Source organism: Beta vulgaris, chromosome 9 (assembly GCF_026745355.1).
Source record: "Beta vulgaris subsp. vulgaris cultivar EL10 chromosome 9, EL10.2, whole genome shotgun sequence".
In the NCBI taxonomy this organism is placed as follows: domain Eukaryota; kingdom Viridiplantae; phylum Streptophyta; class Magnoliopsida; order Caryophyllales; family Amaranthaceae; genus Beta; species Beta vulgaris.
The window spans coordinates 4,309,952-4,327,297 of NC_079210.1; the positions used below are offsets into that span (position 1 = coordinate 4,309,952).

General features: G+C 36.7%; 1 protein-coding gene across 2 annotated transcripts; it reads left to right on the forward strand.

Moving 5' to 3' along the window:
* The first annotated feature begins 5,399 nt into the window (after positions 1-5,399).
* Positions 5,400-13,952, forward strand: LOC104902791 (glycine-rich cell wall structural protein). Of its 2 annotated transcripts, XM_048636703.2 has the most exons (5): positions 5,404-5,732; positions 5,896-5,958; positions 9,968-10,126; positions 10,238-10,801; positions 13,396-13,952. In XM_048636703.2, exons 1-5 carry the CDS (start codon positions 5,630-5,632, stop codon positions 13,641-13,643), a joined length of 1,137 nt encoding a protein of 378 aa, XP_048492660.1. In that variant the 5' UTR covers positions 5,404-5,629; the 3' UTR covers positions 13,644-13,952. The 2 variants fall into 2 exon arrangements, with proteins under 2 accessions (XP_048492659.1, XP_048492660.1); XM_048636702.2 differs by having other exon boundaries at positions 5,400-5,732; positions 9,968-10,801.
* Positions 13,953-17,346: the final 3,394 nt, after the last annotated feature.

A 17,346-nucleotide genomic window follows, 5' to 3' on the forward strand; every position in this document is an offset into this window, starting at 1 on the left:
TTTGGGATGTGTAATTTCAATATTTCCTTTTTTTTGGCTTTATCTATTTCGTACAGCTGTCCTGACTGCTAATGCTCATTGAGTTCAGTAGGCTAGCATGGTGGAGGTAAGTAGTACTCTCTTAGATTAGGAGTACTATGATTTTTGTTTAGATTATAGGTTAGAAATCATCATTAGGGTCCTCGTTAGGGTCAATATTGATTTTTGTTTATGATTCTTATGTCTGATTTTTTTGTGAAATATATGATGTTTTGTGTTAGAATGTTTTTCATGCTTAGATTGATTGAATATCGAACCCTTATTGATTGAATAATTTCTAATGAATTTTAAGAAATTAGGGGAGTAAGAAAAATCACTTGTAGTCCATTATAAATTAATCATTTATAGAATTAACATACAAAGTATTCAAATCAAATAGTAAAAAGTAAAAAAAAAAAAAGAAAAGATGAGCTGTATGTGCTGTCAAAAAAAAAAGGAAAAAAAGATGAAGAAAAAATTACAAAATATTGATGGTCATGTTTGATTAATGAAAACTAAGTGAGACTTCAGGAACCAAAATCACTCAAACACATGTTTAGAAAAGAACCACAAGCTAGCTGCATAATTGCTTCCACCATGGCACAACATCAAAACAAGCATCTCATCAAGCATGACAGTAAACCGGAGCTAAACTGCAGACCTGAAATTCAGAAGAAAGCCCACACCTCCTCATCCCTGTCCGCGGGTCGAGGTCTCTCGTACCTCTTGGGGTTCTCAGTTACATAGAGCCCCATCACGGAAAGGGTTTGTATAGGTCGATGGCTATCTTTAAAAGTCATAGTCGGGCATACTGCGGAAGAGGTCGTGTCACTCCCGTGTGTCAGGGTATAAAGGTGTTTCTTTCGAGAGCGGCTGGTTAAGCCGCCTGAGGCAAATCCTCCCGCGATGACGTTGACATACCCTGCAGTCTCGTCACTCCAAGTCTGCTTTTCTTGACGGGGCTCGACTTTCTTCTCTTTTGGGTCCTTCAGATATCGGTTCAACTTCCCTTCATCGGCTAGCTTGTCTAGCGCTCTCTTTAGTTCTCGACAGTCACGTGTAGTATGACCACAATCGTGATGGAACTCGCACGAGAGCCTTTTATCCCGCTTGTTGTTGACGGAAGTCCGGATGGGATTAGGCTACGGCAAAGGGTATTTTCCTTTGATGTCAAGGTAGATTCACTATGGAAAAAAAAGGAAGGGATGCGCCTGCAGGGCTGCGTATTCTTCAAAATGCAGCCCTTCTTTATTGTAGGGTTGCGTTTTTAAAAAAAGCGCAGCCCTACATAACATAAGGGTTGCGTTTTTGAAGAAAAAGCGTAGCCCTTTTGAAAAGGGTTGCGCTTGTCTAAAAAACACAGCCCTTCTAACTGTAAGAAGGGCTGCGTTTTTTAGACAAGCGCAGCCCTTTATGGGTTTTTTTTATTTTATTTGAAAAGAAGCGCGCATTGGGCTTAAAATGTTAAGCGGCTAAGGTTTTCCCTCTCCTCCTCTCTCACGTTAATGTTAAGCGGCACAATCTCATTCTCTCTCTCCTCTCTCACGTTAGAACTGATTCTCTCTCTCCTCCCTTCACTCATTCTCTCTCTCTCACCATCCCTCCCTCACGCCATCAGATAGCCTTCCTCCTCTCCTAAATCTCAACAACGCCGCCTGACCATTGCGACGCCACCTCCTCCTCAACCCGTCGATCGTCGAACTCCTTTTGAATATATGGAAGTTGGGGAAAAGCCGAAACCTTATTCGAGTAATTAGGCAACAAAATCCACGCAAAAATGTAGGAGAAATAGAATTAGGAGTTCTTTGAAACCTTTGTTCTACAACCAAATTAGAAGGCGTCGAAGAATTAGAATCGTCGGAGAACAAGAGAAATTGAGAGAAAGAATGATGTAACGGAGGAGGTGGAGGTTAAGGATGAGAGAGGAGAGAGAAAATGCGAGAAGAATGCAGTCGCCTGACCATTGCTACTGTTCAAATCTATTGTCGCAACTCTCGCTCGACGCAACAAATCCACCGACGGCTTCCTCCGTCGTTCGTTCGTTCAGATCTCCATCAATACTCGTTTCTTTAGTTTTTGTTTTTCGTTTTTTTTTTAGTTTTTGTTTTTCGTTTTTTTGTTTTTTAGTTTATGTGTGCTATTCTTCGCTTTTTTAGTTTCTGATTTTCGTTTTTTTAGTTTATGTTTTTCATTTTTTTTTTTAGTTTCTGTTTTTCAATTTTTTTTTTTGTTTTTTAGGAAGTGAGAATGTCAATGTGAAAGTTCCAGAAAATTTTAGGTGTACTCGAGTGTGGGGTTTTTTTTTTTTTTTTTTTTTTAAGTGTAACTGATTGTATTGTTGAATTTTAGGTTTGATGATGGTGGATTTGGTTCTGCAACATCTAAGGTTGTAAGGAAGATAGAGACCATTATTTGTGTACTAGCTTCAACAATTTAGAATTACTTTCAAACTCATGGGCTCCATTATTTTGTCAACTGCATCCATCTTCTGCATGTGTGATTCAATGAACCACATTACTTGAATCAATCTCAAACCATATTTTTAGACCCCCTTGAGATTTGGGCTTGAATCATCCGATTATAGCTAGTTTAGTCTGGACTCTGGCTGTCTGGCATTATTGAATTTCACGTTTCCAGATCAAGATTATTTCGATTATGATCACAAACAGCATCTTACCATTGTTATACAAATTAAACATATTTGTAATCTTTCACTCAAGTTTAGCTACCATCATGAAGCATCTATCGAATTCAATCATGTATTTCAATTATTACTAATAATTTAATGATGTTTAGAGCCTTCGATTTTAATAATTTTATTTTTATTTTTTTGGGGTCCAAAAGGGCTGCGTTTTTGGACTAAAAACGCAACCCTTCTTCAAGTGAAGGGCCGCGTTTTTGACAAAAATGCAGCCCTTCACTTGAAGAAGGGCTGTGTTTTTAGTCTAAAAACGCAGCCCTTCACATCCTTGTGAAGGGCTGCGCTTGAAAATTGCAGCCCTTCCTTTAAAGTGAATGGCTGCTATGGAAAGGGCTGCTGTCAGAATATGCAGCCCTAAGGGCCTTTTTTAGCGCATCCCTTCCTTATTTTTCCACTAGTGATTTCTCTCCGATTCAGATTATACCGAGGGTCGTGCCCGTCGTCCTCCAACCGGGGCTTCGTGTCTTTCTCTTTTCGAGGGACATCCCTGGGGTTGTCCGCTCGAGGAGTGTACTCGTGCTTTCTCTTTTCGGAGCTGGGCTCCTCATGTGTTTTGCAGATGTCGGAGGCTTGAATGAACTTCTGAGCAAGGTTCATAGCTTCTGAAAATGATGAGGCTTCACTCTCCGCGAGCTTGAGCTTGAACCTGCTCGAAGGGTACAACCTGAACATGAGCGCAGTGAACGCGACGCTGTCCTGGAGGTCGGAGACCTTCAATGACTCCTCGTTGAACCTCTTGATGTAGTCGGCTAGCTCCTCATCTCTCCGTTGTCTAATTGACATGAGGTGAATGCTAGTTTTCCGATGCCTTCTACCGGCGATGAAGATTTGCTTGAAGGCTATTTCGAGAGCCGCGAAGCTCGATATACTTCCGGTGGGGAGCTCTGTAAACCTGGTCAAGGCCAACCCCTTCAAAGTGGTTGGAAAGAACTTACACCAAGCAGCTTCACTGCTAGTTTGCACACTCATCTGCGCCTTGAATGTTGCCAGATGATCAATGGGGGTATGTAGTTCCATCATAATGGTCGATGGGAGGAACCTTGACCTTTCGAGGGGTGATGGCTCTCATGATGTTCGCCCCGAAGGGAGTTACGAACCCCAGATTACCCATTTGAGCTGCTGACTCGTGGCTTGACTCAGAGCTACTGGATGCTCGTTCTCGATGGCCCCAACGATGTCGAGGCTCCTTCTCCTTACGTGGCTCCCTCTCCTCCTGAGGCTCCTTCTCCCGAGGTTCCTTCTCTCGAGGTTCCCTCTGTTCCCAGTTAGGGCTGGGGGGCACGTTCCTCGCCTTGGATTGCGGCCGCTTCTCGTTCAAGACTTCGCGAGCGTCACGATTATCGTTTCTCAAATGACGCTCATTGATCACATGACGCGCGCCCCCATTGCTGTGGGCGACCTGAGCTGCCCTTCGAGATATTCGTGGCGAGCTCGGTGGATAGAGGGCTATGACCTGGGGTTGGTCGAGGTTCCCCTCTCGATTGCGATCCATAACCAGTCAAGACATGGGAGGCAGATGGGGCCTGTTCGAAGTCCCTTCCCCTCCTACTTGGAAGTTCAGTATCAGAGCTCGGGGGCCGCGCTCGAAATTGTCACTGAGGCGGTCAGCTAGCTGCTGGAGATCTTGCTGAGTGACAGGATTAGGGCTGGCCTACTCATATCGAGGGAGCCCCACTAGGGTTTGAGCTGTCCTAGCTCGAGGCGCCCCCGGGTTGACTGCACTGGTCGCCTCCCGAGGATGAATTTCTTCGAGGACATGCTGGTGGCGGGACGAGAGAACAGGGGCCAGCCGGGGGTTCCCCGCTGTCTCGTCAGCCACCTCATGGGATGGTACCCTCGAATGATGAGAAGGGACGGGAGTTCTTTCTCGTCTCCTATTTCTCCGAGTGATGGCCATGACTTTTAGTTCGACCTCCCCACAGACGGCGCCAACCTGTTTCGAGTAAAAACTTGTATTATGCGAGATGGATCGAGATTAGGGTTAATGAGGAATGCTGAGAGACCTGCACAAGACGAGAGTTAGACTACCTTGGGGGTGGATCCGGGATCGCCCCTCCGACGATCAAGTCAGTTGATGTGTATTAATTGGGATTTGTGAAGTAGTTTGTCTAGAAGTTATTACTCAATAAATGGGGATCTACCCCCCCTATTTATAGATGTTGGAATTTGTGAAGAATGTCCCTGCCATTTTGGCATAGGATTTAAGATGGGTGGGTCCCACATGAAGACTGTCGTGTTGGCAAGCAGCTTGAGACATGCAGTGGCCCATTGGGCATTATTGGGCCCAAACAACATTAATACTTGTATATGTTTACCATTATTATTTGATCTTTAATTTCTTACTTACAAATTTTGACCCTTATTCCATAAGACTTACCATTAGAATTTGGAGTTTGGACCAACATTGCCCGCTCCGTTAATCGTTATAGGGTGTCTTTAAGTTGCTCTTCTCGTTAGAGGAATGGAATAGTAATGGCTAGTGAGTACGTATGTACTTGTAAGGACTAGTTAGCCACACTCTTAGGCTTCCACCTGCCCCTATATGCGTCAACACTAAACAGTCAAGCCCAATCTCTCACAACAGGTTTTCAGGCTTCAGCCACGTACGTATAACTTGAAACACCCACAATTAGGCCACAACTTGACACACCTTTAATTTTGTATGTACAAAAAACATAAACTCATAAAACATCATATGATAACTCCAAAATTCAACTGTTTATCCTGATCGGTCCAGCTATATCCGCTAACAGTATACGGCGCACCCAAATTGAAAGCTCATTAATCATTATATATCTCACCATATTTTTCCTCTATAAATTTGCCATTTCGAGGAACTCTTACTAAGTTGCTAACAATAGTATTACTCTTTGTAATATCAAACGATCGAGCCAACTTGTTTGTTGAACAATGAAGTTCAAAGCTTATATTTTAGTAGGACTGCTTGCTTTTGCAATTCTAATCTCTTCACCTACTTCAGCTGACAGTAACCCAGCTTATAAACTTCATAAGCGTAAGTATCAGTTAGTTCTACACAATAATCTCGTCATTTGAATTATACCCGATCATGAATGATGAATATATACATATGTACTCCTATAAAAGGTCATTAGCTTTAGATTATTTTTTAATGGGTTATTAGACTGAACGAGTGTGGTCGATAATATAATTTACAGGTGATGAGGCTGAGGAAACTAAGTCTGAGATGAACTCTGCAGCGGAGGTCACAACGGAGAAAAGTAAGCTTGCTTGAGTTCTTACAATTTTTTTTTTTGATAAGAAGAGTTCTTACAATATACTACCTCTGTACAATTTAGTTGCAACGTTTTGACTTTCACGCTTGCCAATGTACAATTTTAAATCGTTTTATCTCTAATTATATGTAAGTAAAAATTATAAAAATTTGATATTATGAAAGCTTACATCGAAACGAATCAAACAAGACCCCACATGACTATATTTTGTTTAACATATAAATCAATAAATGTGATCAAATAAGAGAACATGAATAGTGCAATTTGTCAAACGTTGCAACTAAAAAAGAACGGAGGTAGTATATAATTATTAATATATATATATATATTATATATATATATATATATATATATATATATATATATATATATATATATATATAATTCAAAACAAACACATATACTCTCCTCCATACGGTCACACGAGACATAATAAGACATTAAACAATAAAAATATGTGTTTCAAAATTTAAACCCATGATCTTTCTTTTGATATGCTAATACACTAAACTAACTATATTAAAAAATACTCATGCTGGTTTTTGTGTGAGAAAAAATCATTTAAAGACGAGGTATTATTTCTATTTTTGAAGACTTCAAATACACGTTGGTAAATAATTCGCCAAGTATCTTCCAGGACAAGAGCTAGTCTTGCACAAATTATTAGAATAGGTGGTCTAATTTTAACATAAAATTATACGAACCTAATATTGTATTTTTTCTAACAAGCACATTGCATTTCACTCTAACCTAACACTGTTTTAGGTATTCCTTCTCTTCTCCTTTCTTTATTTTTTGATTCTCGAACTACAACAGACAATTTTAAAAATAACTTGGTAGTCTTACGAAATGAATTAAATTAGTCACTAAATGAATTAAACTGGTAACTAAATGAGTTAAAGAATATCATTACAAAATCGATTAAACTGGTCAGAAAATAGATTACACTCGTCCCTAAATAGATTAAATTGGTTACAATATTAAAAAAAGATGGTCTTCTTAATATTAGACTTTGACCGTTCCTAGCTAATCTATGCAAATATATTAAAAGGCGTGCGTAACAACATCGATGCGCCACGTGGCACCCTCCTCTTGCCACCGGAATTTCGTTACGTGTCTGTTAACCAACAAAGTCAAGTGGTCATCATTTAATAAATATGCTGAAGGTTGGGATCAAACCCCTGACCTTATGTAAGGATTTTCAAAGAATCACCATCTCATCTAACATCTCTTAGTGATTCATGTTTCCACAAAATTACAAATATGCATTGTAATTAGTTAATATTATTAAACATATCTCTTGCATCCTTAAAAATAAGTTAATTTGCATGTTCATTAGAATTAATTATGTATGCATGATACCATTTGAAGAGCAGTGTTGACCACTACAGTACTATCCCTAGGGAGTTTTAGTTCATGTAATCTATGTACAATAAATTTTTTTGAAAATTGCATAGTATAGGGTTTGATCCCGATACCTCAAGTACATATACTAAAGTCTTAACCACTAGGTTAAGTTGTATTTATTGTTATTATCATAAAGTATTATATTAATAAATGAAATTTTTTCTTACCCGGGGCATAGCCCGGGCCTAATAACTAGTTTTAAATTAAAATTAAGTGGTCTCTTACAAGACCAACGGCTAGTTTTGATGTATAAATGATAAAATTCATATATGCTTTCTTATTTATAGTAAAAGTAGATAATCTCTATTATATAAGCCAAGGGAGGAGGTGTGGTGTCCTCTTTTGAAGTGACTAAAATACCCTTAATGATCTAATTAATGAATGAAAAAAATTACAAAAGCAAATTATTTAAAAATTCTCATTCCAACTTGCCATTTAAAACAAGTTTAAAATGGTATATGCATCAAATACTTCAATAAAAAATTAAATGGACAAAATATTTATACCTTATAAAAAAAGATGGCATACCTAACGTGCACATGAAAAGTCTGAACATTCACTACCTTTGATACTCTTTAATTCAGTTAAACCAACTCATTATTTTGTTCTTTCTGTTCAATATTCATTCACAAAAAATTAATGTTAACAATCACTCACAACCTTTTTATTTTTTTACATTAGCGAATTAATATATCTAAATTCATCTAACTGTTGAATTTTTCACATTTAAGGGCCTGTTCTCCCCAGCTTATTTTCAGTTCAGTTCAGTTCAGTTCAGTTCAGCTCTAATAAGTTCAGTTCAGTTCAGTTAAGCTCCAATAAGTTCAGTTCAGTTCAGTTCAGCTCCAATAAGTTCAGTTCAGATCAGTTCAGTTCAGTTCAGTTCAGATCAGTTCAGTTCAGTTCAGTTCAGCTCTATTCTTTTATAACCATTTTGTTAAATATTATTATTATGTTGGTATAATTTATTTTACTAATTACTATTATTATTATTTAAATATATATCATTACTATTAAGTATTATTATTATTATTATTATTATTATTATTGTTGTTTCTATATATTTTTTTTATTGTAGCTTTACTAATTATTATTACTATTATTATTAGGAGGAACATGGTTTAGGTCAAAGCACAAATAAACCCACTTTTTTAGCCCATAAACCAATCAAATCGCGTCAAGACGGTTTATGATGTAATTTTCGCGGTCCAACCCAATCATTATTTTATTACTAAATATTTTTAAATTATTAAATCTAATTATGAAAATAGTAATATTAATTTACTTCTTAGATATTATTGTTATTATATATCATCGTCAAGTATTAATATATTAATACAAATAATATAAAATAATTATTATTAATTATCATTACTATCATTAATTATTATTATTATTATTAATTTATGATTATTAATATTATTTATTTATAACTTCATTTAAAATATTCAAAATACTACTATTATTATTATTCATTATTATTACTTATCATTATAATTATTATTTATATTCATATTATTATTGTTTAAAATATTATTTATATATTTATTACATTCAATTTATTTCAATGTAATATAATTCAATTCAATTTAATTCAATTCAATTCAGTTCAGTTCAGTTCAATTCAGTTCAGTTCAGTTCAGTTCAGTTCAGTTCAGTTCAGTTCAGCTCCGATAAGTTCAGTTCAGTTCAGTTCAGCTTTGATAAGTTCAGTTCAGTTCAGTTCAGTTCAGCTGTTTTATGCCGAAGAGAACAGGCCCTAAGTTTAATCATAAATAAAGTACGAATGGAGTATCTAATAGAATAACAAATTTTGAAATTAACGCACGCATCGCGTGCATATGAAGGCTAGTTTGACTAATGCCTAGGAACAATCTTAAAGGATTATTGTCATATTGTGTTAACATTGTCTTGTTTGTTGGGGAAACAATGTAACATAATTTTTAGTTTTGAGTTTCAATATCAATGATAATAAATTTGCAAAAAAAGGAACATACGTAACCGCCTAAAATTTATTAGGTTCTTAGCTTGTATAAACGTAATCAATATTATTACACTTCGGTGTTTTCACTGCGATAAAAGCTATTATTGTGCTCATTGTTTATTTGGAGGTTTCCAAATGAGCCAATTACAAATATATAACTTTGGTCGTATACTCGTATGGTACTTAGAGGTTTTTGTTATAAAGGCAAACCGTTTATTTCCATCTTTAACATTAAAATTGAAAATCGAAATCAAGAATAGGCATTTAGATATTTGCATTTAAAAATTAAAATGGAAATTTTTAATAAAAATAAATATTGCACGTTCAAGTTATATTTTGGTATCGAAAAGTGCTACTTTTGTAATGATTATTAATAGATTAAAATTTTGATGATAAGAAATATTGATATAAGTAGGCAAATATTAATAATATAGGAATTTTGATGGTTTGAGTTTTGAGAAATGGCAGAATCGGAATTGCATTAGGATCTTGCTTCTTTGTTTACCTTTTTTCCAAGTCATCACTCTTAATTAAGAAGATATAAGTTGTGCAATTAACTACTATATATATTAAGGTGATTTTAGATTTCTTTTGCATATGCAGTGGATGGGGATATCATACACGATCGATCACGAAGCAGTGGGAGTGGAGCATATGGAGGAGGAGGTAGTCAAGGAGGTGGTGGACAAAGTGGTGGTAGTTCTGGAGGAGGAGGTCAAGGTGGTTACAGAGGAGGTGGAGGAAAAGGAGGCTCGGGAGGAGGCAGTGTTGGTGGCGGCGGTGGCATAGGAGGTGGAGGAAAAGGAGGCATAGGAGGTGGAGGTGGAGGAAAAGGAGGCTCAGGAGGAGGCTCAACAGGAGGCTCAGCAGGAGGCAGTGTTGGTGGTGGCGGTCAAGGAGGCGGTGGCATAGGTGGTGGAGGAAAAGGAGGCATAGGAGGTGGAGGAAAAGGAGGCATAGGAGGTGGAGGAGGAGGGCAAGGTGGTTATGGAGGCGGTGGTAAAGGTGGCTCGGGAGGATCGGGTCAAGGAGGTAGCAAAGGAGGTGGAGGTAGTCAAGGGGGCTTAGGAGGGGGAGGAGAAGGTGGTAGTGGAGGAGGTGGAGGTAGCCAAGGAGGAAAAGGTGGATCAGGAGGTGGTCATGGAGGAAGTGGTGGAAGTCGAGGAGGCAAAGGTAGTGGTGGAGGGGGTGGAAGTCAAGGAGGTGGTGGTGGAGGCAAGGGTGGGGGTGGTTATGGCGGAGGTGGGGGCAGTCAAGGAGGGGGGAAAGGTGGCTCTGGAGGTGGAACGGGTGGGAAGGGAGGTGGAGGCGGTGGCGGTGGCGGCGGCGGCTATGGTGGCGGTAGTGGAAAAGGTGGTTCTAGTGGTGGGGGAAAAGGTGGCTCTAGTGGCGGTTCTCGTGGCGGCGGCGGCGGGAGCGGAGGATACAGTGAAATAAGTTAGTATCAAAACTTATTATCTATCCCTACATTATTCTTTTTGTTTTTCTTCTCTTTATTTCCTAATACTTATCGTAGTGTTGATTTTATTTTTCCAAAAATTGTTAAGTTAATTCCTTCGTAGATTTATCCTCTAGCTAGTAAGGTACTCCCTCCGTCCCATAATATAGTGCTTACATTCCTTTTTTGGTGTCCCAAAATATTGGAATTTTTTCCTTACATAATGCAAAAGTGGGTTTTAATTCCCAAAATATGCCCCAAAAAAAAAAAATTCCCTGCGTACCGTCCACATAGGACAGCACGCGAGAATTTTTTTTTTTCAACTTAATCAAAACCGCTACTCGAAGTAGCAGTTTACAAAAAAAATTTTTTTTTTTTTTGTGTGTGTGCTGTATAAACCGCTACTCAGAGTAGCGGTTCATTACTCAAGTAGCAGAGTTTGATTTGTGCTTGCAATATTTTGCCTAAGTAAACCGCTACTCAGAGTAGCGGTTTTCTTGGGCAAAAACAAAAAAAAAATCAGTTTCTCGCGTGCCGTCCTACGTGGACGGTACGCAGGGATTTTTTTTTTTGGGGCATATTTTGGGAATTAAAACCCACTTTTGCATTATTCAAGGAAAAAATTCCAAAATATTGTGCCTATTTTCTTTTTTGTCAATTTATTTGCACTAAATTATCCTTAATTTCTATACAAACTTTCCGAAATACACTACTTTTCTCTCAAAACATGTGACCCCGTTTATTGCTTTACACCATTATTCCAAGGAACATTTATTGCCTTTTGATTTTATTTAAAGGAAAAAGAAAATCAATAACTAGTTTCAATACAAAAGTATCAAAAAAGCACTTTATTAAATGTATTTTTTGGAAATTCTACCACTCATTCCATTTTCCTTAATTCCGTAAAAAATGTGAAGTAAGCACTATATTATGGGATGAAGGGAGTAAGTAATCACGTAACTTTTATGAAGAAATAATGGAACTATGATGTATTAATCAATGCACTAACAAACATACAAAAGATTGATTAAGATAATGTAGTAAAAAAAGTAACACTTATTTTAGACTAAACAACACTAAGGTATAGATATGTGTAACTGATTTCTAACTAGATCCTCAAAAAAACATTGATGTTAATGTTAAGTTGATGGGCAAACTAAAATTTAGCAAAGTTGGTAACTAATTATCATGTGCAGATGTATGATACACATCCTATACCTTAAAACTATTTTATACATCTATACAAATATATTAAAAGTCGTGCAAAAACAAGAAACTGTGTCACGTGGCGCTCTCCCTAGGGAGTTTTAGTTCATGTAATTCATGTGCAATAAAAAAATTAAGAAATTGCATAGAATAGGGTTTGATCCCAAGACCTCAAGTTGATATATTAAAGTTCAAACCACTAGGCTAAGTTGTATTTAGTGTTATTATCATAAAGTATTATATTGATAAATGAAGTGTTTTCTTACCCGCGCATAACCCGGGCCTAATAACTAGTTTCACTATTAAAATAAAACCTAACAATGAGAACCTATTAAAATTGATGCTAAAATTTTAATGACAGTTTGTTAAGCATGTCCTTAATGCTAAAGTTTTAGGACAGTTGTAAGACATGTTATCCAAAATTCTAATTGTGAGCCTAAGCATCTTTCCTTTTTGAACTCCTTGTCTCTTAAATTATTACGTAGAAAACTAAACATGAAAAAATTTTCTCCAAAAAAGGTCATCTCCTTCGCATAGCTTTCAACTGGACAAACATAAAGAAAGCTGAAATTGTCGTCATCTCCCAGGATTTAATTGGATTGCTATGTTTTGGTACAAATTTGTTTTTCTAAAACAATGTACAAAAAACATCTTTTGACTAGTAATGATTATAAAAAGGATTGTTTGTTCCAAATTATCTTTAACTTTCATGTTTTTGCAAGAAACTACCTTCTAAAAAAAATTATTGTCTCAAAGTATCTTATTAGTTACCATTTTATTGTTGACGGTTACCTTATTATCAATGTTTCCGGTGTTGATTTTTGTTTTTTTCAGCTTTTTATTATCACGTTATATCACTTCGCATCTTCAAACCCTTTTTAAAATTTTTCCTACCCTAATTTTCCCATGTTCCTGTGTGCGTGCGCACTGTTTCTCATATCTACGTGACACTCTATACCACTAATCCACCATTAAATTCATCTTCTATTTTAACTAAAATTGAAACAATTCCTCTCCTCAATTTCCACATGGGTAATTTTGTTTTTCCCACAATTTTGAATTGAGAAAACAAAAGTTAACGTCGGAAATCGATATAAGATAGTTGTCAACAACAAAATTGTAAATTAAGGTTGTTTAGGACAATAATTTTTTATAAGGTAGTTTCTCGCAAAAACTTGAAATTTAAAGGTAGTTTGGGACAAAAAAATCTTAAAAGAATATCTAAGACAACATATCTAATATTTTTTCTTGTAGGTTGGAGGGAGATATGGTCAAAGTTGATAACATTGACTTTGAAAAGCAATTGAGTAAACTAATTGGAACATAGTGATTAGTGAGTAATATGTATATGTCTTGAAATAATTGATTTGTTTTAATCATGATGAAGCTAATGTTCAAGGGAGAAATACCATGGCATATCCAGATCAGTATGGTGGGCGTGGTGGCTACGGTGGAGGCGGATATGGTGGCGGTGGAGGCGGCTATGGTGGCGGTGGAGGTGGCTACGGCGGTGGTGGCCACTGTAGGTATGGTTGTTGTGGTAGGGGGTACGGAGGACGCTGTCATCGCTGCTGCGGCTCACATTCTCCACAAGACGCCCAAGCTGTTGGAGGCGAAGCCCAGCCCCATAACTAAAGCCCTGGTCTCTACATGTTGTAGCTCAAGGCCAGTAGCAGTACCGTGTAACATATAGTGCATGTGGACTGTGGTAGTATACTAGTATATATTAGCCTATGCTAAGATGGATGGGATGAATTCCCACCATAGTAAATGGATGAATAAACGTGGAGCTAACAAAAGGGAAATGACACGCACTAATGATAAGTTTTTTGTGAAGTTACTCTAGTGCTGTAGTATCAGGCTTCAGCCTCGAAAGTTGGGGTTTTCCCATCTCTGTTAGTTTTGAGTATGAGTGAAATATAAATATGGCGGTGTATATCAGTATATGTTTGTATCTTTGGTTTCAGTATCTGTTGTCTTGGGGTTATACTTGATTTTTGTTATGTGTAAAGCTTTGACTCTTATACGATTTTTATAATTTCTACTCGGATTTTTTGTGGAGAAGGATAAATAAATATAGGGCTTTTGTGGAGAAACAACACTTAAAATATTTTTTTGAAAGGAAGGATTAATTAATACATTCGTTGGCAATTAAATGTCATATTATGATTTTCAAATTAAATTTTCAACTTGACGTTGACAATTTCTTTCCCTCCAAAACTTTTTTTTTTTTTGTTAGTATCATTATTATATTTATGGAGTATTGCTCAAAATTGTGTGTTAATAATGTTGGGAAACGTGTGATTACTTTTGACTTTTTAATGCTGATATTTCTATGGATTTTTTTATGAGAATAATCCAATTTTTGAACGATCCTCCCAAAACAGTCCTATTTTTCATAAATTTGGGAATAATTCCACCTTTGAGGTGTGTATACTCAAAATGGACCATTACTTGGTGGTAACTTGCAAACATAGGTTTTCTCTTTTTTCACTCCTCTGCTTCTTTTCCTCCATAACCACTACCACCTAGCCACCTCACCCCTGCAGCCCCACCCCCACAACAGACTGCAGCCCCCCACCCCACCCTTCGACTCCACCCACACTACCGCACCTCCCCCTTTCCCCGTTGCCCTTCCCCCCTCTCCTCTCCCTTCATCTCTAATCACCCCCTCCGCTGCTCATGCTGCCAGACCCAAGCGCCCCCCTCACATCTCTTTCCCCTTAACGTGCAGCCCAGCCCCCCCACCCCCCCCCGCGCGCTTCCCCAGCGAAGCCCCCCTGCTCGCGCACTTCCACGGTAGACCTCCACCCCTTATCTTCTTCCTCTTAGGGCCTGTTCACCCCAACTTATTTTCAGTTCAGTTATTATTATTACTACTATTACAATTATAAATATTAATATCATGATTACAATTATTATTATATTATTATTATTGTTATTATTACTCCTATTACTATTGCTTTTAATATTATTTTTGTTAATAATAATAATAATAATAATAATAATATTTAAATATTGATAATTATTATTTTGCTAATACTTTTTTCATATATGATTTGGCTAATTATTTGAAATGATAATTCAAGCCTAAGAAGTACACATTTCAATAATATTTGTCATTGTTCAAAGTAAAATTTTTTGATAGATGACAATACTAATACTATTAATAATAACAACAATAATACTTGTCATTGTTAAAATGAAAAAAATACATGTTTTGATAGTTGAATTATTAGGAAAAATAATAATACTATCGAACATTAACTAGTTTTGATAATCGATTAATTCTTCGTCTTCATCTTGTCCAAAAATTTGCTCCATTACCTCGGGATTATTCTGCATTGACTCCCATATTTCTTCAGTTATTTGTTGTCGAACACTCGCCATAACTATTTTTTTGTTATCATCGTACATATTATGATCAGCTCTTTATTCCATTACTTGAATTTGGTGTGTGAAAGGAATCCCTAGATCATGCAAACGAATAAAATTGTGTAGGGTAGAACAAGCTACAATAATTTTCGATTGATTAGTCTCGTCCATTTGCGGCATCGATTTTAGAACCTTTCACCTTTGTTTGAGAACCGCAAAAACCCTCTCAATTATATTTCGACAAGAAGAATGTCGGTAATTGAATTGCTCATATATCCCCTGCATGTGGTGGAGTCCCTTTTCTGAAGTCAGGTAAATGGTACCTCAACCCAGGTACAAGATATGGACTCAAGTACTCGAGTGTATTAGGATACGCTGAATCGACTGCATAGTATTTCTGTGTACAACAATCATAATGTTAGTTTGTTAACGTGCCAGGAATTTTACCATATTATGTCTGGCAATATAAGTTAGCTAATACCAGACGGTGGATGAGGGAATCCCATTCTAGCATCTCCTAAGCTTCACGTCCATACATTTGTATCGTGTGCACTCCCTTCGTTGCCCACATTAATGTGTGTAACCAACATGTTAAGTGAACACACAACCATCACATTTCATTTGTTGTCCCCGTGACGATCTCTAAATGCCTTGCCTACATCATCTGCAACAACTTATTATATAAGGGTACCATCTATGGCACCAACAACAATCCTAAAAACAAAAGTATATATCGTCATTACATTGAGACTATACATGTTGATATTAGATTATTTTAATTAATTATAAATAATGTCATCGAATGTAGGATAAGTACCTTAAGGAAATGCCAGTATTTGATGTTGCTTTGAATTTCAGGAGGTGTTTCATACAAACTCTGATATGGTCGAATTATTTGACTCGACAATGCTTCCAATGCTTGTAATACCTTTTTGAAATAGTTGATGTTGCGTGTTGAAATCTTTTAGCAGTATCACGAATAGAAGCAGGTTTAGCCAGTATGTACAAACCTAACCCAAGTTGCTCTTCAATGCTTATATATCTACCAGCTACTAATAAGAGTTATTGTTCTCTAAGGATATTAGCAAGACTTATAAATATTTTTCTATAGCGAAGTTGTTCTTTACACAAATTACGATGGACTATCAACATCTTATGTATGAAATGATGCTCCGGTTCTCCCCCCCAAATGTAAAGGCATCCATTCAACTTGGGTTGTCAATTTTCTCATCTCATGCAATGCTATATGTGTTGAACTTTGTTGCACCAAATCTTCATCCATTTTACATAGGTAGATATATATTTAATGCAATTTGATTTAGACAAACATATAAAATAGATAAAATAACTACAAGTTAAAATCACGTAACCATTAAATAACTAGAAGTTAACTTAACTTAAACATAAAATAACTAAAAGTTATAAATAAAACAATAAGTTCCATAATAAGTTCCACATGATATAAAATAGACTTAAACATAAAATCACTAACTTAAAAGCAATCTAACATAAAGTCACACAATTTTAACTAGATTATCCTTCACAACCATCTCAGTCATAAAACATACTATCATTATCTATAGGCATATCTGGCCTACTGACATCATCTGAAAGTGCACAATGCTTCCTCAAGAAATGAAGGTTGCATCTATCATTACGCAAAGAGACGAAAAGATCGATGGCACCCGGAGTACTGCTAAAGCTATCAAGAATATCCACAACAAATTCATCCCCATACTTTTCAGCAATCCCCATCGACTCCAAGATATCATAAACTTCATCAAGTCTGTTTATGGGTTTAAGAGGTTGACTCACAGACGATTTCCTCGGAATAAGACATGTATCAATGTCATCAGCCCTTGTACTTTTCTTGGGCATGTTACTAGTCTCACCGCTTTTACGCTTTTTAATATCAATAGAGATAATGGGAGACTTGCTTTCATTATTGGGGGTTTGAATATCA